Genomic DNA, 25,878 nt, shown 5'->3' on the forward strand with positions numbered 1-25,878 from the left:
ACAATACAATCATGTATCCTGGCTTTTCTCCCAATAATTTAGAAATCCTTTTTTCCTTTACTTGTTTAAACTGAGTCCTTAGTCATTATTTCTGGTCTCAAAGACTACATGCTTGAATTGCCCAAATACTGAGTTATAGGATCTTACTTTCCTAAAAAGCTAGCTCACCCAATGATTTCACGACAATTTGACCAACATTTATACGGCACTTACCATAAATGTTCAACATACTACTAACATCAGAGAAGCTAGCAAACATTATCCTTGACAATGCAACTATGAACCAACCTTTGTCAATAAATACTGTGTGCTAAACATGATAATATGAGGGCAAGCTTTTGTACCCCGGATGATATTAAAGTAATATCTACAGTCTTTTCTCATAAAAACAGTAACAAAAAACTAATACTGAAAAGTTTTTGATTTTATTTCCAAGATCAAATATTACAACAGGACATTTACATGTATTTATAAAAAATGCAGCAGTTGAATTTATAGATCAGAGGTTTCCTTGAGTTTGGTCCCTCTCTCAGCACAGTGAGATGATGTCTGCAAAAGNAACCAGAGGATCACCAACTGAAAGACCCCCATTTTAGAAATTAATTACCTATAGACTATGTGTATCTATAGATATACCACACCCAGTTATCTAAGATTTCCCTGGTTTTAGAGCAAGTGGAAGTTCCATGGAGTCTTAGCCAGCAGTCACAGCTCCGCTTTATCTAATGGCATGTTTTTCTCCTCCTCCAAGTTTAGATTTTCTACCACCTCCATGTATCTTCAAATTTAAGGCTTTCCCTAGCATCTTAATTATCACTTGCTTAGATATACAGGAGGGTCTCTAGGGTGTCGTGAACAAAAAAGTTTAGTGGATGATCCAGGTGCCCCTTGCTCACTGGTCCCAAACCCTTCTTCCCACTTTTGAGAAGAGCTGCAGGAACAAATATCTCCTAGCACCATGGGATTAAAAACCCAGAAAACTGAGTACTCTATGTGCCTTTTAGGGAGCACTTGCCAGAAATGCTAAAATCGGAGCACTGTCTCTGTCCATGATCTTCTTGGATTCAATAACAAAGTTACACTACAGATTAAATTTAGAGCCTGTCCTGCATTAAAAATGCAAATCTCACTAAGACCACCACTTTGTCCAGAATAAGGATTCCCAGGGAATCTCTAAATACTGTTAGGAACTGCTTGAGAAACACTTTAAAGCAAACACCCCAAGCTGACCTCACTCAAGTCCCCAACCCACCCCCATCCCTATTCCCCAAACAAATTTCATTCCTTGATTAACCTCTCTGAATAAGATGGGAAGTGAGGTTTGGGAAATGATGTGAAAAATGTTTAAAACGCATTGTTCAAACTGAACTCATACAAAGCATGCACAGAGCCTACAAACACTCCTGAGAGTATTCATGGAACAATCAATACCTACTTGAAAAAGGACTTTTCTTAAAGGGTTAAAAAAAAAAAAAAGACACCAGATGCTTAGAAGTTGTTAACAATCAAAAAGAAACCCATTCTAGAAAAGATTTTTAAAGGAGTGAAAAAATTGTGTATAAAAGATCCATGCCAAAGCTTGGATGAAAGCCCCTCAAAGTCTAAGTATCATGTTAGCATCAACTGGTACTCATTTCTCTATATCTAAGACTAGAGGATTATATCATAGCTTTACCGTCTTGTTTCCCAGCAAGAGTTTTAAACAGCCTTTCCAACACTGAAGGGATAAACATAAGAAAGTAACAAGGCCCAAGTCCCAAAATGGATAAGAAAAGCAGCCCCTACTACAAGCTTGCTACACTCATTGACTAAAAAGTGGAGATCACATACTACTTTCATTCTAATTAGCAGCAGGTAAAAGGGGATTTTCTGGTGGCAACAGTAACTTCATGTGAGGTTTAATTTACAGGGCAATAGATCATCAAAAAGTTATTGTTAAGAACATGATTAGGGTAAAAAAACCTATTTATATTTCGAATCACATAATTTATTGATATTTTCCATTAAGAACACAGAAGCTCCAAGAAAAGCATACTATAAAACCATTTTTTTTTGAAAACATTCAGATACCCAGTTGAGCATCAGCATTCCAAAGTCAGTAACTTGAAACAGAACCTGGTAACATGTACTCTTCTAAAGCTAGCAAGCTTGACAAAAGGGAAAAAAAGCAGAATGGCAGGAAACAGTTCCAGATCGAGAATCTCTCCCTTATTAGTTAAGATGCTCATACTGAGTCTATGAAAAAAGCAAATAAAAGATTTTAAGAGAAGAATTCAATTCCAGGTCAGAATTTATCCAATGATTTGAAATGTCTCCCATTTTATCTATTTACATCTAATAAATGAATGATTCATGGCAGCCCAGTTAGATTAATAACTTGTGTTGATGCAGATAAAATTTTTATGTTCAGTCCAGCGTAGTCTGACTATTCTTCCTAATAGAAGACTCAAGTGACCCTGTAAGATAAAATCTTAGGGCATTTTGGTCTGTATATAGGAAATACCAGACAATAAAAACTTGCTGTTTGTTGCCACAGAATTAAGTACAAGAAGGCAACTTCCCATATTAAGAGATTAATGTGGGATTGATTGTTCAGGCAAAATGCTACCATTGGATTTGTATCTCTAATCCAAGTAAATCTGGTTATCTCTTGAAAATGCTTTTCAGAAATGCTTAATTGTTTTATTGAAGTAGTTCATATTGGACTGCTCACCTCTGAGATCATATAGCAAATAAATGCTTGAACCAAAAATTATCATGTTTATAAGAATGACTGAGATTCTAAGCAGTACAAAGCATTCTGTAGGACAAAGAAGGGGAAATGGGTATCATGGAGCTAGCCATTCTATATACGGAATAAGAGAATTCTAAGGTACAGAGAGAAAATGAGCTACAAAACCATTTGCTTCAAATTCTTCCCTTATATATTAAATTTATGAAAGAAAATTTAAAATGTTACATATTCAAACTTGGAAATGGAACTTCTTAAGCATAGCTAATTTCATTAAAAGTCATGACTAATTTTCAGTGAATGCATGTCCAAAAAATTGAGACTAGAGAATGGAAAAGTAAAAGAGAAAGTAGGATCAAAAGATTTTCTAATTAACGGCCTTCGTGTAACATCTAATAATTTAATCACAAGATCACTTCATGGGAAAACAATCAAAGTCATCATAATCTCTATTAAAAATAGTCTTGATTCTAAACTCTTTAGCAGAATCGACACACAGGTTGAGTCAAAGACCAAAACAACCAGCACTGAAATACCAAATTTCTACGTAACAAGAGAAATCAAGATAGTGGTGCCTTGGTATTCTCTGTTGGTTATTTTCTGTACTAAAGAACATTCTTGCCACTACTCTAAACTGTGTACAATGCAATACTAAGTGTCAAGGCAAGACAATAATTGATATGCTATGCAAGGCAAATCAATGAAGTTGAATAATCATAGGACACAGCTGTCTTTAAGTAGCCTTTTCAAGGCTTGTATTATTGGAAAAATGCCATGTTCATCAGTAGGGATGGTTCTTCCTATCTCATTTAGTTTTACACAAGCCATCACTTATTCAGCAACCTGCGACCCATTATTTACTATTGAGTAGTTAAGTGAAAGAGGGCCAGATTGAGAGAGAGAGAGAGAGAATATGAATGACATAATGGACATACACTCTTGTGGGATAAGAAATATTTTTAAAAGTTGGTCTAATTAGATCTTGAAAAAGTTGTTTCTGCTAAAACCAAGTATAAATTTTACAACTTAGTCAAATCAATTTCCTAACATTTGTTCATCCAATAAAGTGCTTTAAGCACACAGGTAAAATAAAATTTAATTCTGGTGTCAGTGAAATACTTGGTTCTCACTAATTACATTTTAGTCATAGTCAACACTGATTTTAAACACAGCATGAAGTTTTTAAAATTGATGAATCATCTAGGTGATCTAGATGAACTAGATCTAGAACTATGATACTCTCCTTTTTGGAGATTTTAGTCACACAGTGGGGTTAGATGAAGTTATTGGGCAAATGAAACCTGGACACAGAAAAAAAGCAAAAGAACTGATTAACAAGTAAACTTTTAATTAGCCTAGGGATAATATATAATAAAGAGAAACTAGAAGCATAAAATTTTAGAGTAGAAAGGACTTCAGAGATAATCTAATTCAGTGGTCTACAGTCTGTGGGCTCCTAGAGTTTTTGCAAAGGGCCTGTAATTTCATATGCACATTTTCTCCAGCTATGGTCTTAATGTTATTAATATGTAACCACATGATTCCCCACCCCTGCCAAACTTTAATGTGTCCTTTAATGTGGAAAAAACAGAACTATTAATCCAGTCCAATTCTCTATTAGTAGCAGAGCTGTTACCTAAGTGTACTCATGACTATCTATAGTGCCCCTTTATGCATTTCATTTGTACCTGGGTAGAGAAATTAAATCTTCCCTTCATTTTCCAGTTGTTAGTGGCTCCCTCTGGTATTTTCCTAAGTGTCCAAGTGAGATCCTTGCTAGCTAAAATCTTTAGTCCTAAGATCAATAATCCTTCCCTACTTGGATGCTGGGTATACACCACTGATAAACATTGTGCCCCTAAATCTAGTAGTTACAAAAGGTAGAACAAAAGAATACAGGAGAGTCAAAAACTTTGAGCTACAGTGTTGGCCACTTTTTAGTTTTAGTTTCTTGTGGACTTTCCTAAATGAAAGCCTACCCAAGTCTTTCCCTTTTCTAAACTTTTATTGTAATTATAGTTCAGCCCCAGAAAGGTAAACATTTACATGTTCTTCAATTATCTCATGTGTAGTGTATCTTTCCAACTGGATAAAACAGGAAGAAACCAGATATTAGACTTCAAGACATTTTCAACCTTAAGGACTCAATAAATACTTGTTGACTTCTAGAGTCAAGGAAGTACAATTTTATAGAAGATTTAAAAATATACACATAGAGAGTTCAATAATCTGGTATGGACGGGACAAAGAAAATTGTATCTTTTCAAAAAAATGTTTAAAAAAGATAAAATTATTTTTTATCTTTCCATTTATTCTTGGCAAATTATGCCAAATATTTTCCTTTCACATTTTTATCAGTGCATTTTTAAAAAGCAATAATCAGTCCCTCAAAAACAGTGGCGTAAGTAAGAATTTATAGGCATAGTGCAAATCCCACAAGCTTTAAAAGGAAACAAAACGAAATGATCATTTACAGAGCCAAACACAGGAAGATAACCTTTTGGGTTAGTGGATTCTCCTGTTGTAGGAGACTACAGCAAGGGAGTAAAAAACGCCTGGACCCTGGATGCCTATTTTGGTTTTGCCAATTACTAGCTGTGACATCTTGAACAGGTTCTATGGACTTCACATTCTTCCTGTCTACAAAATTGGTAAAGTGTGTATTTTTGTAGAGTTCTTAGGAAGATTAAAGGAGAAAATGCACATAAAGTACCGAGCACATGCTAGTTACTCAAAATTAGTTCCCCGTTCTTCCCTCTGTTCTTTCTCTTCTCTGGTTCCTTTCTAAATCAAATTCTAAAGATGTTTCCTGTCACTTTTTCCCCCACTAGCTCTCATTCAATTTCCCCATATTTGTTTCTCGTCCTTCTCAAAGTCTACCTTGTCCTTTTTCTCCCCATCTTTTCTTTTGAGCTGTTTCCAATACCTGTAAGGAACGACTATTTTTAACTAATCTTACTAGTCTTACTAGCCTCATTTAATGTATTCAATAAAATCTTTCCTCCAAAGAACAAAGGAATTTGCAGAGGAAAGAAGACAAAATGGAGGAAGCATTCTCCTTTAGTGAATGGAGTTCATGAGCGAAGCAGTACTCCTCTTTTACTTACTCTTCCCATGTACAATCCATAATCCCTCCCCCATGGGCTTCTGTATCAAGCCCAGGATAATTACACTTCTGCCTCAAAATAAAATAAAATCCTCTACATCTTGGACTCTAAAAACACCACTGTATCTAAGTTGGATCAGTATCTCATGCCCTAAGTCTTTGATATGCTTACTTAAAATCACTTTATATATACTCGGTCATCTCACAGTTATCCAAATTGAAAAAGTCACTTTGGTTTGTCATAAATGGATATGCCACGGCTGACCTCATCAAAAAGAACTACAACCTATCATTAATGAACATGTCTCAGGTTCTTGAGATACATTTTATAAAGAGAAGTTAGTAAGTAAAAGAATGAAACAGAGTCCCACAGGGAAAATTCTTGACTTCACATTTTTGACAGATTTGGACTTTAGCTGTGACTTTGCTGAGAGTGGAGATGGGTGCCAACACAGCACCAAAGCTGGGCATACCCTCAGTTCTTACCCTGTGCCTCCCTGAATTTTTAATTTCTGACTTTGTCTACTACCAATAGTTTTCTAACCTTCTACTGCACCTTTGCTAGTATATAGCTCTATTCCTCAGATAGCAAGTATATTATCCAAGTTCAGAGATACAATTGAGGAATTAACATGAAAACCATGTTTCCTCAATAAATGAGAAGCTGCTAGTTAGCCTCGAGAGCCTAAGAGAAAAACACCAAAATGGTATTACTCAGTCACCAATCTAAAGAGAGAACTTTGACTCAAGATATAAATGAAATTGTAATTATATAAATATATTTATAAATATTTATACAATTATATACTTATACATAAGCACTTACACAGACTTAGAAAAAAATGTAAGAACATTAATTCAAAAGGACTCACTGAAGAATAAACAAAATTTTCCATGATTTCCTTGAGGAGATACATAACTCATTCTTTAGGAAGGGTCCCTCAAAATCCAACCATTAGAAACCATATTCTCTAATTGTGTACTAGCAACACAATAAGCATCTTTTTCTTAATCCCCAACTTGCCAAGAGAATGATCTTAAAATAGATGGAAACTAAAGGTCTCTGAGCAATAACAATTTATGTTCCTCAAGTAGAAGAATCAATCAATCCAAATCCCCAATTGACAAAATAGGTCCATTCTATAGAACAAGTTAAAGTTCTGATTTTGCCACCAGAATCACTACTACCCCTTCAGAGGACTCTATTTAAAGCTCAAAGTAAGAATTGAGCATATGGTGAAGGTGATAAGTCAGACAGTATTACATAGATTCAAGATGGTCTCTTCTAAATAATACCGAAAAAAGCTTTCACCAACTAAGTCTGAATGTGGCTTTTGTTGGCAGAAGAATCCCACAACATCTGAAGATTACCGGTAACCTTCTTCACCTCCCTTACTAAATATTGTCTTATAAACTGAATTTAAAGGTCTTCGCCTTAGAGAGGCTTTCAGTTTTGATAACTTTTGCAAGAAAACAGTAGAGGAATTAAGCTCATTCAGTCACCAGAGCCTTTTAGAAATTGTTCCAACCAGGGGTAAAAAAATGAATCATTCTTTCTAACCGTAGGAACATGGTTAGCAACTCTCAGCTGCATCTTTTTCTCCCCCCCACCCCCCGGGACATACATAAGTATGCCTTAAAGCACATAGGACAATCAATAACCATAGTGGTTACAACCACAAGCCACTGTACTGCATGATTAATTGAACAGCTGCCTTCCTATAGATCACTTGTGGACCCAAATAATGGAAGGGTCAAAGGAACTAATATGCCGTACTGTCAAAAACAGCAAGCACCTTCCTATCCTAGTCACCAAAACTGCCTCACTAAACGTTCGTTCCAGGACTAGCAGGATCAATACAGTTTATAAAGTAATAATGAAGAAAGCTGTTTCAGGCTAGGATATTGAAAGCCACTCCATGCCATTCACCCTACATTTAACACTCAATCTGCCAATAACACATATCATGGAAATAATTTTAAGTGGGAACATGGGAATCTTTTGAAAAAAAACTTAAATATAATGAACAATAATTATAACAGATGCTTTTTCCATGTAAACAAAAGCCTGGATATTTTGTTATGTGATATTTCTTACAGGAACAACAAAGTGCTATAGAATTTCTTTTCCCTATCCAAAATGGGGCTTACAAAAAAAGGAGGTTGTTTTTATTCTGAATCTAGCCATTCCTTTACTAAAGGAGCCCGAGGAGTAACATTATCACTTGATCCCAAAAAAGTGCCATGCAAGAGACCACTTATTGGAACACACATTTCCTGCTGCCAGTACTAGGAGGTCTAATTCTTACACTTCCATTTGGTCACCAGATTAGGTAAGAAAGAAAGAATAATAGGCAAAAGAAGAAAACAGAAGAGGAGTGAAAAGGGGGTAGAGTAGGGGAAGAGACTGAATATAGGAGAGAGCAAGAAATAAAAGAGAAGGCAGGTGACTTGCTTGCCCAATTTTGGCTCTATGGTCCTATGAGCCAAAACGCATACTTAATGACATGGTATCTCACAGGAAAAGGGAAAAAAGGGGTAAGCTGAGAGAGGTCAGGCCATGATGTTAATTTCTTTCCTGTACAAAGACAGTCTCTTGAGGACAAAGGCCTGCCTCTTGTAATGTAATGTCATAGTCCAGATGAGAGAGTTTCCTTCGAGGGAAGTTGGTGAGAAGTTCAAAACGTTCATTTGGATATCCTTTAGACTGGACGTGCTTCACCAAAGCCTATGAAAAACAAGAGAGACAAAGCTGTTAGATGGAAATAAAAAGAAAGAATATATTAAGGAATTAAATATCCTATATTCATTTTTATCCTATCAGATGAGACATTTGAAGATAAAGTTATTCTTTCACATAACCAAAGATTACCCCTATGGAAGGGCCTATATAACTCTTTAGATGGGGAAATAATAAACCTGTATCAAATAATTTAGGGTCATTAAGAGATACTAAAATATACAGGATAATGTTTGCTTCCCCAATAAACCCAATTTCTATTTGTAAAACTGCGGTCCTCTTTTTAAACATTTTATCAATTTCTTTCCTTCTTTTTATCAGAGAAGATATGTCCTTCAGTCTACCTACAGACAATCTTGCCTCCTGTGCACTGAATCCCTTCTTGCCTTTTTAGAAACCGTGCCACTATAGAATATTCCCTTTTGTAAGTATCTTCAACATCTCCTTCTCTACATATGCTTCTTATCAGATTTCAACATGTTCAGTCCTTCCTTCAATCATTTTTCTCCCTCTGATTATTGCCCATTCTCCCACTAGCTTCACAACCAAACTTCTCAAAAAACTGATCTATACTTGCTCTGTCCACCATCTCATCTCCCATTCCCTTCCAAATGTTAGACCAGAGTGATAGTTCTGGGTATCAACACCAGCGGCCACAGCCTACTTGTACTCAGAGTCTTGAAGAATCAAATTAACTATCTCCCACTGCAGCAAGCAGCTAGGTATGGACACGTGACCTAAGGCGGATTCACTCAGGGTAGGCTAAGTCAGTCAGACCTATTCTCTTTCCCAGGGGTTAGACAACACAGAGGAAAGACCTATTAGCTGTGCACTTCAGAGGAAAAGGCCCTCAGCATCACATATGATCACTATGATCTCAGCCATGTATAAGCTGAGAGGTAAATAAAAACCACCAGTATAGAGAGAGAGAATGGTGTGAAGCAGAAAATCACAAGAGGGAAAGAAAACAAGCCCCATGAGAGACACACAGAAAAACAATCTTGGTTCTTAACCCCTTTGCAGTTTCAGCTACTAGGAATCCTAAGAGTCCCACTATAATGTTCAAAATAACCACCCCACACCCTTTTTCCAGGTAATTATTTCAGTTGGGTTTCTATCCTATGCAGTCATGGAATAGAAAATCCTTGACTGGAGAGACCCTATGTAACTTGCCTAAGATAATTTAAGAAGGAAATAAAGTATTAGAATTAAGATTCACCACACTACGGGGCGCCTGGGTGGCTTAGTCGGTTAAGCGTCCGACTTTCGCTTAGGTCATGATCTCGCGGTTCGTGGGTTCGAGCCCCACGTCGGGCTCTGTGCTGACTGCCAGCTCAGAGCCTGGAGCCTGTTTCAGTCTGTGACTCCCTCTCTCTCTGACCCTCCCCTGCTCACACTCTCTCTCTCTCTCTCCTAGAAACAAATAAAACATTAAAAAAAAAAAAGATTCACCACACTTAAGTTTCCAGTTAGAGGCCAGACTAAATACCATCTATTTCAAAGACTCATAAAGCCAATTATGCCAATCAATTAGTTTCTCTGCTTCAAGTAAACACTTCCAATTAGATGTACTTACTAGCAGTTTAGCTTGCTCTGGAAGAGTGATCTGTTCCCTTTTTCCATCTGGATACCGCAACATCAGCTGTGCTTTTGGTCCTAAAGGAAGGGTTTAAAAATATATATATACACAACAGCTTAAGACAGAAGATTAATTTAAACAAATATACAAATCTCTTCAGTATCATTCAAGTTTTAAGTAAAGCAGGTCTAGAACGTAACTCACCATTTACATCTATGCCCTCCACTATTCCATCTGATTTTTCCGGTGACATCTCCAGTATTTCTGAATCCACAGCTGGCAATCCTTGGTGGTTTGTGGCTGTTCCTGGCTCAGTTCTGGCTGGGGTCTCAGTCAGCGGCCTTCTATTCTCCTCTTTTCTATGCCCCAAATCTTTATGGGGAGATTTTCTGGACTTAGCAAGATTCTCTATCTCCTCTTCTTCATCAGAGCCACAAACGGATATGAACTCCTCACTGCCAGAAAAAAGTTCAGATTCAGATTCTTCATCTGAACGGCTATCCTGTTTTGTCTGTGTTGAATCAAAGTGTGTCTCTTGCAAGGAGGCTCTGATGGCAGCTTCTAGCTGGCTGTCTTCACTTGCATCTATAAGGCTCTCCTGCAAGTTGCAGTCATAAAACATGGGTGGAAAGAAAAAGAAAACAGTTAAACCCAACAATAGATAAAGCCAAACAGAACACAAGAAATGTAACAGCTTGCCAATATTATTTTCTGAATATTTCTCTTTACTAAATTTTAAGCTATTTAAGTGCAACAACTCTGTCTTACATAGTCAAGAGGGAATGTATATATTTTTCTTAAAGTCATCAAAATTTTATTCTATTGCAAAACATTCTATTGCTTGAAAGTCTAAGGTGGACCCCATCACATTCAGCTATATTGTAACTTTTGTTAGTGTCCTACAGTTCTTAAATGTTTTATTCTGTTTTTCTTTTCTTTTTCATTTTTTTCTCTTTGTGTTTCAGGTTGATAAATTTGTTGGCCTATTTCCAGATTGGGAATGTATATTTTAAAAACAAAAATAAAAACTGTCCCACGACCTGGCACAATGGTGTTGCAAGCACAAGTTTTGTTCACATCAAAATTAATAAAATCAATCTTGAATGCTGACAAAAACTGAGGACTGATGGATGTGGGGGGGAGGAGGGATGGGCATGGAGGAGGACACTTGTGGGGATGAGCACTGAGTGTTATGTGGAAACTAATTTGACAATAAACTATTTGTAAAAAATAAATAAATAAATAAATAAATAAATTACCATTCATATTCTAAAAAAAAAAGAATAAGGTGGGATGATTTGTCCTATTTAATAATAAAACTTATAAATGTCAAAAAAAATAAACAAACAAACAAAATTAATAAAATCAAGAAAAGGATTTATTCCTGGCACAGAGAAATACAAGAATTAAGGTTTTAAATATAAGGCCAAAACACTAGTTTTTGAAATATTCAATACATGGGGCACCTGGGTGGCTCAGTTGGTTAAGTGTCTGACTTCAGCCTAGGTCATAATCTCACAGTTCGTGAGTGTGAGCCCTGCATCAGGCTCTGTGCTGACAGCTCAGAGCCTGGAGCCTGCTTCAGATTCTGTCTCCTCTCTCTGCCCGTCCCCTGCTCATGCTCTGTCTCTCTCTCAAAAATAAACATTAAAAAAATTTTTTTTTAAAATATTCAATACAGAAAAGGATGTCTACCTTGCTCATTACTATATTCTTCAACTAGCACTGCTTTGACACAGAGAGGATAACAATAACTCAGTAATCATCATTTTGTAAAAAAAAACTAAGAGATCTGTAACATTTGAACCAAAATAAAACAACATATAATAAATAGGGAAAAACAACGATATTTTCCCAAGCTCATTTACAATGGTTTTCACTATGATCATGAGAAATGCAAATTTCAACAGTTTCCCCCTAGTTTTGTAAAAGTTCTGTCACAAATATCACTAAACAGATTGAGTCACAAAATACGGGTTGTCTGAATGGAACTTACTTAGACTCTAACTCAAATCATTAAAAAAAAAAAATTATAAGGTATGAAAATTTTGTAAATTTTTTAAGTTGAACAGTAGACATCTCATGATATTAAGGAATTGCTGTTAAGTTTCTAACAATGTGTTACTGCTATTGTGATTGTGTTTCAAAAAGAATAGAGCCTTTATCTTTTAAAGATACATGCCAAAGCATTAATGAATAAACAATGAACTCTGAGATTTGTTTCAAAATAATGTGAATAGGATGGACTAGAAATGAAACAAGACTGGCCACATGCAAGAATTACTGAAATTAGTAAATGGATACATACAGGCTCAATAAATCCTACTTATGAATATGCTTAAAATTTTCCAAAATAAAAAGGTAAAAAATATATGGGGTCACTAACAAAAAACTAAAGGAACCTCATTTTGGCTTTTGTATCATATAGCAAAGAAATTAAGGAAAAAATGTTAAATAAATTTAAGGCAATCTACCACCAAAAAAGGGCAAGTATGTGACCTGCAATGCCTTTTAAGGGGTTTGTAGGTTCATAATAATGACTTTGCACAACAGGCCAGTTTGATTTTAAAGCCTGTCTACTTGGCATGCCCTAGTGACTTCCTATCCAATATCCATTCTGTTTCCTTACTTACAGAATCCTAATCATGTCTATAAAAGAAAACACATCCAGCTAAAAAATTGATATGGAGCTCAAGAAGCACTTACAGAGAAATTACAGAACTCAACACATGTCATAGAAAAGTCTGAAATTAATGACTAAGTTTCCATCTTAAATTAAAAAAAGTACCCACACAGAAAAAGAAAATGAAATTAAACTGAAACTGCAGAGAAGGAAAGAGAAAGGACAGAAATCAACAACCCAGAAAACAAAAGAAAAATCATTAAAACCAAAAGCACGTTGTTTAAAACCAACGAAACTGATAAGCCTCTAACCAGATTGTCAGGAAAAAGAAGCTACAAATTACCAATAATTTGGGATTAACAGGATTGTTAAGGATGAATAACAGTCACCACAGACTACAGTCATTAAAGGGAGTAACAAGGAAATATAATGGACAGTTTTATGTCAATATATTCAAACCCTCAAGTAAAATGGACAAAGCCCTAGAAAGACAAAACCTACTAAAAATAAGTTCATTAAAGACGAAGTAGATACTTGAGTAGTCCTACATCTATTAATAAACTGAATCTGTAGTTTAAAACTTCCCACAAAGAAAGCTCTGGACCCAGGCAGCTTTACTGGTGAATGTCATCAAACACTAAGGAAGAAATTATCAGTTTTACACAAATTCTTCCTGAAAACAGAAGCAGAAAAAACACTTCCCAATTCACTGTAAGGCCGGCATTAACCTAATACCAAAACCAAAAGAAGACATTACAAGGAAAACAAAACAAATGACAAAGAAACTACAAACCAATATTCCTTATGAACATACAGTCCCAAGAATTCTTGACAGAATTTTAGCAAATCAACTGTATCCATTACAAATATACAGCTAACATCAAAGTTAATGGTGAAAAAGTGAATACCTTTCACCCCATCATCAGAAGCAAGGTACGGATGTCTAGCTAAGAAAAAGAAAAGGCATCGAGACTGGAAAGAGAAAGTAAAATAAGTCTTTATTTGCTGGCAACACGACCATCTATATAGAAAATTCTAAGGGATCTACAGAAAAGCTACTAGAACTAGTAAGTAAATTTAGCAAGGCTTCAGGCTACAAGGTCAATATACAAAAACTGTAAAATATTGTTGAGAGAAATTTAAGACTTAAATAGAGATACATTTTCATGGATCTGAATACTCAATATTGTCAAGAGGTCAATTCTCTCCAAAATGATCCATAAAGCCAATGCAAATCCAATCAAATTCCCAGCAGCTTCCCTTGCTAAAAGGCAACCAATGGAATGGGAGAAGATATTTGCAAATGACATACTGAATAAAGGGTTAGTATTCAAAATCTATAAAGAACATAACAAACTCAACACCCAAAAACAAATAATCCAGTAAAGAAATGGGCAGAAGACATGAATCGACACTTTTCCAAAGAAGACATCTAGATGGCTAACAGACACATGAAAAGATGCTCAACATCACTCATCATCAGGGAAATGTAAATCAAAATCACAATGAGGTACGACCTCATACCTGTCAGAGTGGCGAAAATTAACAACTCAGGAAACAACAGATGTTGGCGAGGATGCAGAGAAAGGGGAACACTTTTACACTATTGGTGGGAATGCAAACTGGTGCACCCCACTCTGGAACAGTATGGAGGTTCCTCAAAAAATTAACACAAAGGATCTGAAATAACCAAACAACTAACCATGCAATTTTGAGACTTACAAAGCTTTAGTATCACTAAGACAGCAAATGTTGGTATAAAGACAGACATCTCAATCACTGGAATAAGAGTCCATAAACCCACACATATTATCATTTTTTGACAAAGGTACAAAGGGCAATTCAACGGAAAAAGGATAATGTTTTCAACAAATGGTGCTGGAACAAGTATACAGCCATATGCAGACAGACAAAAAGCCCCAACTCAACCCTATCCTGACATCATATACAAAACTTCATTCAAAATGGATCACTAACTTAAGAGCTAAAATATTTTTAAAAATGGGATAAAATCTTGGGTTAGGCTAAGATTTCTTAGATAAAGAGACAAAAAGCACAAAGTACAAAAGTTGATAAATTGGATTTCATGAAAAATTTAAAATTTGCTCTTCAAGGGGCACCTGGGTGGCTCAGTCGGTTAAGCATCTGACTATGGCTCAGGTCATGATGTTGCAGTTCGTGGGTTCAAGACCCACGTCGGGCTCTGTGCTGACAGCTCAGTGCCTGGAGCCTGCTTCAGATTTTGTGTCTCCCTCTCTCTGCCCCTCCTCCACTCGCTTGCACGCACTCTCTCTTTCTCTCTCTCAAAAATAAAAATTAAAAAAAAATTTTTTTAAATTTGCTCTTCAAAACACTATAATGAAATGAGTAAGTAAGCAACAGACTGGAAGAAACCACATACCCAACAAACGCTTACCTAAGGAACTCCTGCAACCCACTAAGACACATATAACCCAATAAAAAACATGAGCCAGAGATCTGAATAGCTAGCATAAAAGCATCTGAAAAGGTCCTCATATCAAAAACTGCAAATTATACATTTTTAAATATGCAAATTATACATTTTAAATATTGCACATTAACTGCACTTCAATAAAGCTGTTAACTTTTTTTATGGGGCACCTGGGTGGCTCAGGTCATGATCTCATAGTTGACGGGTTCAAGCCCCACACCAGGCTCACCACTGTCAACACAGAGCCCACTTCATACCTCAGTCCTCCTCTCTCTTTGCCCCTCTCCCGCTCACACTCTTCCTCTCTCTAATAAAAATAAACTTAAAAAAAAAAAAAAAAAAAAAAGCTGGGGCGCCTGGATGGCTCAGTCAGTTGAGCATCCAACTTTGGCTCAGGTTATGTTCTCACGGTTCATGAATTCAAGCCCCACATTGGCCTCTGTGCTGACAGCTCAGAACCCGGAGCCTGCTTCAGATTCTGTCTCCCTCGCTCTCTGCCCCTCCTCCGCTCATGCTCGGTCTCTCTCCCTCAAAAATAAATAAAAACATTAAAAAAAAATTTTTTTAAGCTGTAACTTTTTTTTACACCTGGCTGGCTCAATTGGTAGAGCATGTGACTCTTGATCTCAGGGTTGTAACTTTGAGCCCCAGGTTTGGTGTAGAGATTACTTAAGAATAAAATCTTTCTTTAAATTTATTTTATTTTTTTAATCTTTTATTTATTTTTGAGAGAGAAGCAGAGACAGCGTGAGCAGGGGATGGTCAGAGAGGGAGATACAGAATCTGAAACAGGCTCCAGGCTCTGAGCTAGCTCTCAGCACAGAGCCCGACACAGGGCTCGAGCCCATGAACCGTGAGATCATGAACTAAGCTGAAGTTGGACGCTTAACTGACTGAGCTACCCAGGCGCCCCTAAAATCTTTTTTTTTTAAATAGCTATAACTTTTTAAAAATAAAATAAACCTAAGGCTAACTTACCACACACATAAAAGCAAACAGATATGCCCAGATGACATGCAATGGCTTAGATGGACTGTAGATAACAACATTCTGTACCATGTAGCTTGATTTTAAAGAATGGCACTATAACAGACACTACTAGTTTCCTATCTCACATCCAGTCTTCTTTGCTTCCTTAACAGAACCTCAATGTATTTGTGCTAGAAAATACGTCCAGCTAAAATAAGCAGAAGTCTTATCTGTAGCTGTTTAATTTTGTATAGAGGCACTACCCCCATCTTCCTTGTCCATGCTTGGATATACTTGGGAGCAGACGTTCTATACTGTGACCATAAGAACAAAAGCCAATACTAAGGATGGGGGTTGGGTGGGAGGAAAAGGAGGAATCTGGTTTCTTGATGACATCCACAGGAGTCACATTCTAGACTGTCTGCCTCAACTTCTTTTTGAGCAAAGTAGGATCTTCCTTGTTTAAGTCATTATCTGCTGGTGGTTTTTTGGGTGTTTTTGTTTTTGTTTTTTTGTACACAGTTGATCAATATTTGTAACATTCAGAGAATTTGGTGCGAAAAGTGGGGTCTGAGGTGCTGGTCACCCAAACCATATCTGTGTATTCGTCCAATATAATGGTCCCATTCTTTCCCACTAAACGCCTTACTTTTGATAAGAGACCTGGTGAAATTGTTAATTCATGTTGTTGTAATTCAGCAACTCATAAGCTCAGGCTCTGGTTTTTGAAAATATCAGCCTTAGGTATGACTGCAAAAGATAAGAAACTCTCTTAGGGCAATTATTAAGACTCTCTGGGTTTCATTTGCCTTAAAAAAGAATTCTACCTAAGCAAAACTTCTCTGAATAATGAAAAAAACAAACAAAAAAAGTTGAAACAATGTTTTAGTTTTGTACTACTGTATCTACCTAAATAAAACTCTAAGGGGAAAAAAAGAATTCTACACCACCTCTTGGCAAGCACCCATACCATGCTGTGCCTGTGGGTACTTTACTCTAGGTAATAAACTTAAAGAACGGTTTCATAACTGCATGATATAGACAAATAAAGTCATATCCTCTAAAACTAATTTTATTCTGCCACCAAACCCAAATAGCTCCTACTACCAAATGAGACTCCCGTATCTTTGAACGTCTCTTACTCATTATTAATCTTGATTTCAATTATCAAACAGGTCTCCCTCATAACAGCATATTATAGAAATGAAGTACAGAAATAATCTCTGGGTGGGCCAGGGAGCCAGGCCCCAAAGCTATATAACCAGTACTAATGTCCAGCTACATCATGAAAGCTGTCTAGGAAAAATACCATTTCCACTGCTGTTTAAACTTGGATACAAAAGGCATGACACGTTGCCCCTGAAGAAGTGGATTCCTCTGTCACTGGGCTTGCCATATCAGTCTTCCTGCCTATTGGTACACATTCACATTGTTTACTTCTAAATCCAGGTCCAGTCACATGCCCTTACCCTAACTGCTAAGGAGACTGTGAATATGAATCTTATAATCTCACTGAGAAGATAGAACACTTATGTGGGAAATTATCAAAATATAAGGAGAGTGTCTAAGATGTGCAGCCACAAACTTAACTGTCCAATACTTATATTATTATCTTTACTCAAACATTTTACACAAGATATTTATATGCAATTACACTTAATTGTCCATCACCACTCCTCAGTCATACTTACTGAACGGGCACATTTTTTGGGGGGACTGCTAGAAAGTCCATCCAGTTGCCCATGTTCACCCAGAAATCCTGTCACTTGGTCCAAGAAAGAAGATACATCTAACTGGTGCCACTCTACTAGCTTCTGACCTAAAAATTAAAAACCAGGATATATAATAAAATCAATACACTTTACAAATATTCTCATTAAATATTTCTTTTGGCATATGCATAATTAAAATTTACTGGGAACACAGCCCCCACCCCTTACATAGTATGTTCATAAACTAGAGGATACACTAATTATAATCAACCGAAGAGATTCCTGGCCATCATGACAGAGCAGCTACTTTACCGCTGATATCATTAACTACCATTTAAGAAGAGATTCAGACAAAGCATTATCTGTATGAAATTCAATAATAAAATTAACTCTACCCTCTGCTTCTCTGATGGGATTACAACTAGCCATTGAACAATCTGAATATTTTAATGATAGAAAACCTAAGGAGATTCCTTATAAAATGACAAGAAATAAAAACAGTTATTCTTTCAAAGGACCAAACTGTACAAAAATATAAAAATACTACCATCTCCCAAAGTTACCAGAAACAAACTCCTAAATATACACTTCACAGATATTTAAATATATCTCAAGCACATGAACAAAAACCCTTCATCTAAACTATTACAAATAATTCTAGGGATGCCTGGGTGGCTCAGTCGGTTAAGCATCCAACACTTGATTTCAGCTCAGGTCATGATCTCATGGTCTAGTGATCCAGCCCTGCGTCTGATAGTGCACTGATAGTGCAGAGCCTGCTTGGGATTCTTTCTCTCTCTCTGCCCTTCCCCTGCTCATGCTCTCTCTCTCTCTCAAAATAAATGAAAAAAAATTTTTTTAATTTTAACATTTTATTTATTTTTTAGAGAGAGAGAGACAGTGTGAGCAGAGGAGGGTCAGAGAGAGGGAGATGCAGAATCTGAAGCAGGCTCCAGGATCTGAGCTAGTTGTTAGCACAGAGCCCGACGTGGGGCTTGAACCCACGAACTGTGAGATCATGACCTGAGCCGAAGCAGGACGCTCAACTGACTGAGCTACCCAGGCGCCTCAATAAATATTTTTTAAAAACACAAATAATTCTGAAACTAGATCCAAGTCAAATATTAAAGGTCAATTATTTAGATAAGTAAAGATAAATAAGTTAAAGGCTGTTAAGCTGACATAAATCTTACCTGTCCGTGGATCCAAGATAGAAACATAAGGAAAATCCCCTAGCTTGTAAAACTGTATGTATCTCTGACCTTCTTCACTGTCATGATAAACCTGTTAAGTCATTGATATTACAAAAAAGTGTCAACTATATCTTTGTTAAATATACCAACAGCAATTAATTATCCAAAACACCTTTGGTATATGTTAGATTTTTACTCGTATCTTAGAAAATGAAAGTCATCTGATGTGAATTCCTTCAACTTCCTGCCCTCAATGCCTCTGGAAACTTTTAGAAACATATCACTCTGTTCTTTCTCTCTTCCCAGTTCAGAAGAGGTACTGCCCTTCCTGTTCTAGTTATCTATCCATGTAGGTCATTCCTGACTTTCAAAAATACACAATCTTAATAAGTCACAATGTATATATTATATGGTTCAACTGTCTGGGCATAATGCTAGGCAAAGAGATAATCAACAGGTGCTGAATAAAAAGGTAACCATTCAGAAAAATAATATTGAATTTAGGGGCCTTTAACACATGAAAACAGGCAAGTCAGTATCTTGCATTGGGAAAAGAATTAAGTTCATTCAGAAGTTTTTATTTTCAATTTATTTTTCATAAAATAAAAAACCAGAGCAAGATTAGCTTGGTAATTTATATAAAAAGAAACTAGAACCAGGAAGACCCTAAATGAAAAGTGTAAGGACACACAAATGGGCATATCAAGCTCAAGCTGAAATCCAGGCCTTAGTCAAAAGTTTTTCCATTACTCCAAGAACTTCTATATTTGTACTGTCAATTACAGTAGCCTCTAGAACATGGGGCATTGAAGTACTTGAAATGTGGCTAGTCCAATACTGGTTAAGTATAAAATACACACCAGATCTTAAAGATTTAACACCAAGAACCAAACAAAACCCCTTCATATTCATGAAAGTAATTTTAAATATATATTTAAATTAATTCCACTTATTTCTTTTGACCTTTTTAAATGTGGCTACTAGAAAAATTATGTAGCTCACATTGTATTTTTGCTGAATACTATAGTTATACATTCTATCAAAATATATCAACTCTTCTGAGATATGAATATTCCATGGCTTACATGGCTTGGTTCTTTTTCCTCCTTCCCTTAGAAGTTCTTCATTGCTGACCTTATTTTCACTTGTCCTTTCCATTTCAGCCACTATGGGTGGTTTTACTTTTTCATATATCAAAACTTAACTGTTAATTTCCCCCCCATTTTATAACCTAATGCCTCTTCCCCAACATCTCATACTACAAAAGTAAAATACTACAAAAATTTTGATTCACTCTCCTCACCTGCCAGAAAATGAAATGTTCCCGGATAATATTCTTTACAGCTTCATTGCTCCATACATCACGGTTGAGGCACTGGCATGCAAAGTCTTGTACATTTTGAATGTTTATCATTAGCCACTTATTTTGCATCTGGCCACATTCTTTGGCCTGTAAGAGTAAAGTTATACAACATTTGTTAGAAACATTTTCTACTTGGTAACTGATATGTATCAGAATTCAGAAGCTGTCTTCATATAAATACTAAATTTTTTCTCAAATATGACATCTAGAGTTTTCAGTATCTACACATTAATTTGAGCACATGTATAGAATTATAAGGTCCATTTTTTCAAATTTAAATGAACTGCTTTTTATTTCTACAGTGTTATTGTTCTAATGGCTAGATTTCTTTTGTACATTTAAACATCTTTACCTAAAAAAGATTCCACAAACAAGGTTGACAAGTCATGTAATTCTATCATATTGTCTCTTCCAATCCCTATCCACAAATCTCTCTCCTTTTAAACAAATGTAAGCTGTAAGCCATCTATTGCTATTTTATAGAATTACCCTAAACATTTCAGTAAAAGCTGCTGAGGGTTTCTTCCCTTGGGGTTATTATTCTGAAGAGCGGATTTCAAAAAAAAAGAGATCACAGGATCACAGACTATTTCAGAATGATCTCCAAGACTCCCCAGTGTATAGTACAAATATCAATCATGAGTGAGTACTTTTTGCCTCACAGTTCCTCATCACCACAAAGACCTAAGATATGTTGGTGAACAGGAAAAGAATGGCAGAAAAGCAAATGAGCAAATGCTACCTCAAACCTCTGCACAAGTACTGAAATGAAAGCCATAGTTTTGAATAGTTTTGTCCTAGAATAATATTCTCTTCCTAATCAATTTGACATGGGAAAATCTTAAGAATCAGTTAACTCAGATGAATAACAATTAGAAAGCATATAATATCTTAGAAGTATCACAGAATGCAAAACTAAGAATACCTTCTGTTTTAAGGTTTACACGTCTTGAAAATACTGTTATCCTATTTTTTTATATGAATCCTCCAGAGAAAATCATTTTTTAATATTCACTACTGAATCTATAAGTGAAAACCCAAGTTCTAAAAAGAAGTATCAATGTATTTGAGCCAGGAAGCTGTATTTAACTGGTCATAGACTTATTTTAAAGCATACAAATATAGTAACTCCTTGCTTCTAGGAGGCAGTAGTGCCCTACTTACTTTCTCACCTATAGCATGCATACAGATTTAATAAATAATAAGTAATTATACCCTTAATGGAAAAAAACTATTTGAGAATAAAGAAAAAATTAACACACAGGGTAAATTTACATCTGCCTCAACTTTAACACTTGACAAGGAAAAAAATGTATAAAATAAAAAATAATAAAAGTCCAGGGGAGCCCAGGTGGCCAGACATTTAAGCGTCGGATCTCAGGTCTGGTCATGACAGCACGGTTCATGGGTTTGAGCCCACGTCAGCTCTCTGCTTTAAGTGCAGAGACCCGCTTTGGATCCTCTGTCTCTCTCTGCCCCTCCTCAGCTTGTGTGCTCTCTCTCTCTGTCAAAATAAGTTTTATTTTTTAAATCTTTCTTTTTGAGACAGAGAAAGAGAAGGGAAGGAACAGAGAGAGAGAGGGAGACACAGAATCCGAAGCAGACTCCAGGCTCTGAGCTGTCAGCACAGAGTCGGATGTGGGGCTCGAACTTGTGAACCGTGAGATCATGACCTGAGCTACACTTAACTGACTGAGCCACCCAGGCGTCCCCTCAAAAATAAATTTTAAAAAGTTCAGAGTTTAAAAATGATGCAGAGTCATTTGATTTGTTTTTTTTAAAAATTCATTTATTCACATTTATGCTTTCATTGATCAGATTCATTCATTCATCAAGTATTTGAGTATTTATTATGTTTCAGGTACAGTTATGGATGCTGGGTTATAGCAGTTACCAAAACACAAAACCCCTGCCTTCATGAAGCTTACATTGGGTCAAAACCTTATAACAGCAAAACACCTGAAGATCTATTAAGAAACTACTGCTATAAGAAAGGAGCCACAGAAGATACAAACTTCATGCAAAGCAACAATGTCTGGACTAACTATAAGAGAGTCTTAACACAATCTCACTTAGTATACAAATTATATGAGTCAAGGGCTAGAGGTGTAAGTGGACCATGGGACAATGATGAATCTTCCCTCTTGGAATCTGTTAGGCTGTTGAGTCAATATTTAAAAGCCATTACAGAGAGATGCAAGGTAAATATGGTTATACCAAACAGAGAGGTATGTGATGGGATTTATCAAGACAAGGGGGAAACAGTAAAGACTAACCTCTCTCTCTCAGTCCCAGACAGATCAGGAAAGTATGAAAAATAAGGATATAGAGGAAAAATCATTTGTTTCAATAAAATGATATATATATAAAAAATGAATGCTAAGAAGGAAATGTTAAAATATACACAGTACCTTTTTACGGAAATGTTAATTATTTTTGTCCACATTTCTAGCAAGTACTTTTTAAATTCCTCTTAGTAATTAGGACTAGGTGCATGTGTAACTGAATGGCAACTTTAACAAATATGCATTTTTTATTAAAATAAGGAATATCAGGGAAATTGTTCTGACTCTTTCTATACAATGTACTCCAGATTATGCCATTCAATCATTAACAAAGATTTAATGAGGGCCAACCATGTGCCAGAAACTCTCCCAGCCACTGTGGAACAGTAAATAAAACAAAGTCCCTGTGTTCATGGAACTCATGGGCTAGTGGAGAAATAAGAAAACCTAAGAAATGTTTCGTTGCCCAGGTCAGATCATTCATCCTAAGTGCTATGCTCACTTAGCTCTAGCTACACTGGTTTTCTTGGCTGTATCAGAAACAGGCCTAAGTTTTTCCACTATCAGTACCTTTCCTACGATTCATAGCCCTTCACTCTGTTCAGGTTTCTATCAAATCTCATCCTTTCATAATCTTCCCTGATCTTACTATCTAAAAGTTCTGTTCTATCACAGTTCTGTCCTATCACAATTATAGACATATATGTGAAACATGTATGTGAAATTAACCTTGCTTTTAATTTCCATTAAGAACACTTGTACCTTTAAAAAAAAAAGTTTATTTATTTATTTTGAGAGAGAGAGAGAGAGAGAGAGAGAGAGAGAATCCCAAGCAGGCTCTGCATGGTCAACACAGAGCCCGATGCAGGGCTTGATCCCACGAATTGTCAGATCAGGGCCTAAGCCGAAATCAGGAGTTGGACACTTAACCAATTGAGCCACTCAGGCACTGACAGTGCTGAGCCTGCTGGGATCCTCTCTCCCTGCCCCTCTCTTGCACTCTCAAAAATAACATTAAAAAAAAAAAAATAGCCCTCCCTCCTTCCCTTATTCTATTTTTCTTTCTCTCAGCAACTACTATAACCTGAAATTTTTCTTCCTCTTTCCCTCCCCTTCTGCCTCTCTCTTTCTATATATACATATCAAATATACATATAAAATATATATACACTAAATATAGATTATATAGTATTTGTTTTTTATTTGTTTATAGTCTGTTTCTCCCCCTAGATTATAAACTCTTTGATGGCAAGAACTTTCTATAAATTTGTTTATCACTATCTTCCTATGGCAGAAACTGCTTATGGGTACCAAATACCCATTTCCCCCTTCTCCCTCCAACAGAACCTCCATCCAATTTTTGCTAAGCATTTGGATTTCCTAGTGTCCTCTGCAGCTAGGTGTGGCTATGTTGTTGAGTTCTGCTTAATAGGATGTGAACAGAAGTGATATGTACAACTTTTAGGTTGTGCCTTTAAAGAGAAAAAGTGTGCCCCTCCCCCCTTCATTATTGGTTGGAAAGCAAACAAGGTGGTGAGACATCTTGAATCCTATGAACAGAAGCAAGCAAGACCTAGGGAACAACAGTGAAATACAGAAAAAAATTCCACTCCTAATAACTTCATACAGCAGAACCACTAACAATCTGGACTTGTACCTTGTTTAAGCTGTTTTTCTTCCTAGTCTCTCTCATAAGTCGTCAAATCTTTAACCCAACAAATATAATCCCCATTACCTACAACAAGACCTTATAACAGAAGGTATAACTGTAAGATAAATAGTTACTGTGTGACCAAGTGAATCAGTCAGTCTCTCATTTGGTTAGCATGAACCAGAACACTTGAACATACTCCACCTCTAGTTACACTAAGAAAGCCCAGTTTTAAACCTGTAAGACTCTAGCTCAAATCTAGATCTAAAATGGTGCCCAAACCTATGGCTTCTGCCTGAGCTGCCAGAGTGTCCCTCTAACTTTTAACATTTCATCTCCTTAATCTTCAGTGACTTTTGTATATTACCTCCCTAATTTTTATAAACTAATGAATTTATCACTAGCCATAATTAAATGCCTACCTTTTGTGGGAGTGTTTATGTCATAAAGACTTGTAAACAATAAAGATTAGTATTATCAGTAAATAAAAGATAAATTCCTGTGAATAATCAGGTCATATAACTTAAAGTGAATCAAACTTAGAGGACAAGATGAAAAAGATTCATATTTTCCCTCAACGAACAAACAGCAAAGTAACTGCTTTTATGAGCCCAAAGTGATCAAATGAAATCAAGCTCAGAGTATTTCATTCAGCCCTGAGCAACTCAGAAGCTATCAAAAATGGGAAACATGGCAAAACAAACTCTGATCCTTTTTGTTGTTCATATTGCTGCTATTCTCTCTCAATGGCTGAATTATCACCAGAACAGTAGAGAGGATAGGCAGCTACCATATTAAGATCACCAGGCAATGAAAGAAAACATCTTTGAGCTGACTAATGAACACCAAAAACTCCCTCAATTCTAGTCTAATTTACATGACAAAAAGAAATGCTTGTTGGTCAAATCACCATCATTTGGATTTTCTGTTACTTGCCGCCAAACACTTTGAGGTTTTACAATTCAGAAAATTAAAACTGAAGATCAGGCTTACAGTTAAATGTTTAATCCTCAGTATTTCATTTAGGCTACTATTGGATATGTCAAAGTACAAAATCTTTTAAAAAAATCAATCATTGGACCTTGAGGGTGTTATGCTGAGTGAAGTAAGTCAGGCAGAGAAGGACAAATATCATATGTTTGCACGTATAGGAGGATTAGGAGGAACTTAACAGAGGACCATGGGGGAGAAGAAGCGGGGAAATAGTGGGGGAGAGGGAGAGAGGCAAACTATGAGAGACTCTTGAATGCTGAGAAGAAAATGAGGACTGATGGGTGTGGGGGGAGAGGGGGGAGATGGGCATGGAGGAGGGCACTTTTGGGGATGAGCACTGGGTGTTATATGGAAACCAACTTGACAATAAACTATTTGTAAAAAAAAAAAAAAAAATCATAACTCACTTCCAAATATGTAGCTACAAACTTCATTTCTGTGATTATTGTTTGGCCCACTTTATCCTAACAGATAAGACTTA

At 36.3% G+C, this 25,878-nt stretch overlaps 1 protein-coding gene across 2 annotated transcripts in view; it reads right to left on the reverse strand.

The window, feature by feature from the left end:
* Nucleotides 1-565: 565 nt before the first annotated feature.
* The window catches only part of UBXN7 (UBX domain protein 7), a 60,682-nt gene continuing 35,369 nt past the window's right edge, over nt 566-25,878 (reverse strand). For both annotated transcript variants that reach the window (XM_077767684.1, XM_077767683.1), the window contains 6 exons: nt 20,409-20,555; nt 19,106-19,196; nt 17,892-18,019; nt 10,361-10,754; nt 10,154-10,233; nt 566-8,565 (listed from right to left, as the gene is read on the reverse strand). In XM_077767684.1, coding sequence (XP_077623810.1) covers nt 8,404-8,565; nt 10,154-10,233; nt 10,361-10,754; nt 17,892-18,019; nt 19,106-19,196; nt 20,409-20,555 — 1,002 coding nt within the window. In that variant the 3' untranslated portion in view covers nt 566-8,403. The remainder of the gene's footprint in view (nt 8,566-10,153; nt 10,234-10,360; nt 10,755-17,891; nt 18,020-19,105; nt 19,197-20,408; nt 20,556-25,878) is intronic.

This window comes from Crocuta crocuta, unplaced genomic scaffold (assembly GCF_008692635.1).
Source record: "Crocuta crocuta isolate KB4526 unplaced genomic scaffold, BGI_CrCroc_1.0 scaffold45, whole genome shotgun sequence".
NCBI lineage: Eukaryota > Metazoa > Chordata > Mammalia > Carnivora > Hyaenidae > Crocuta > Crocuta crocuta.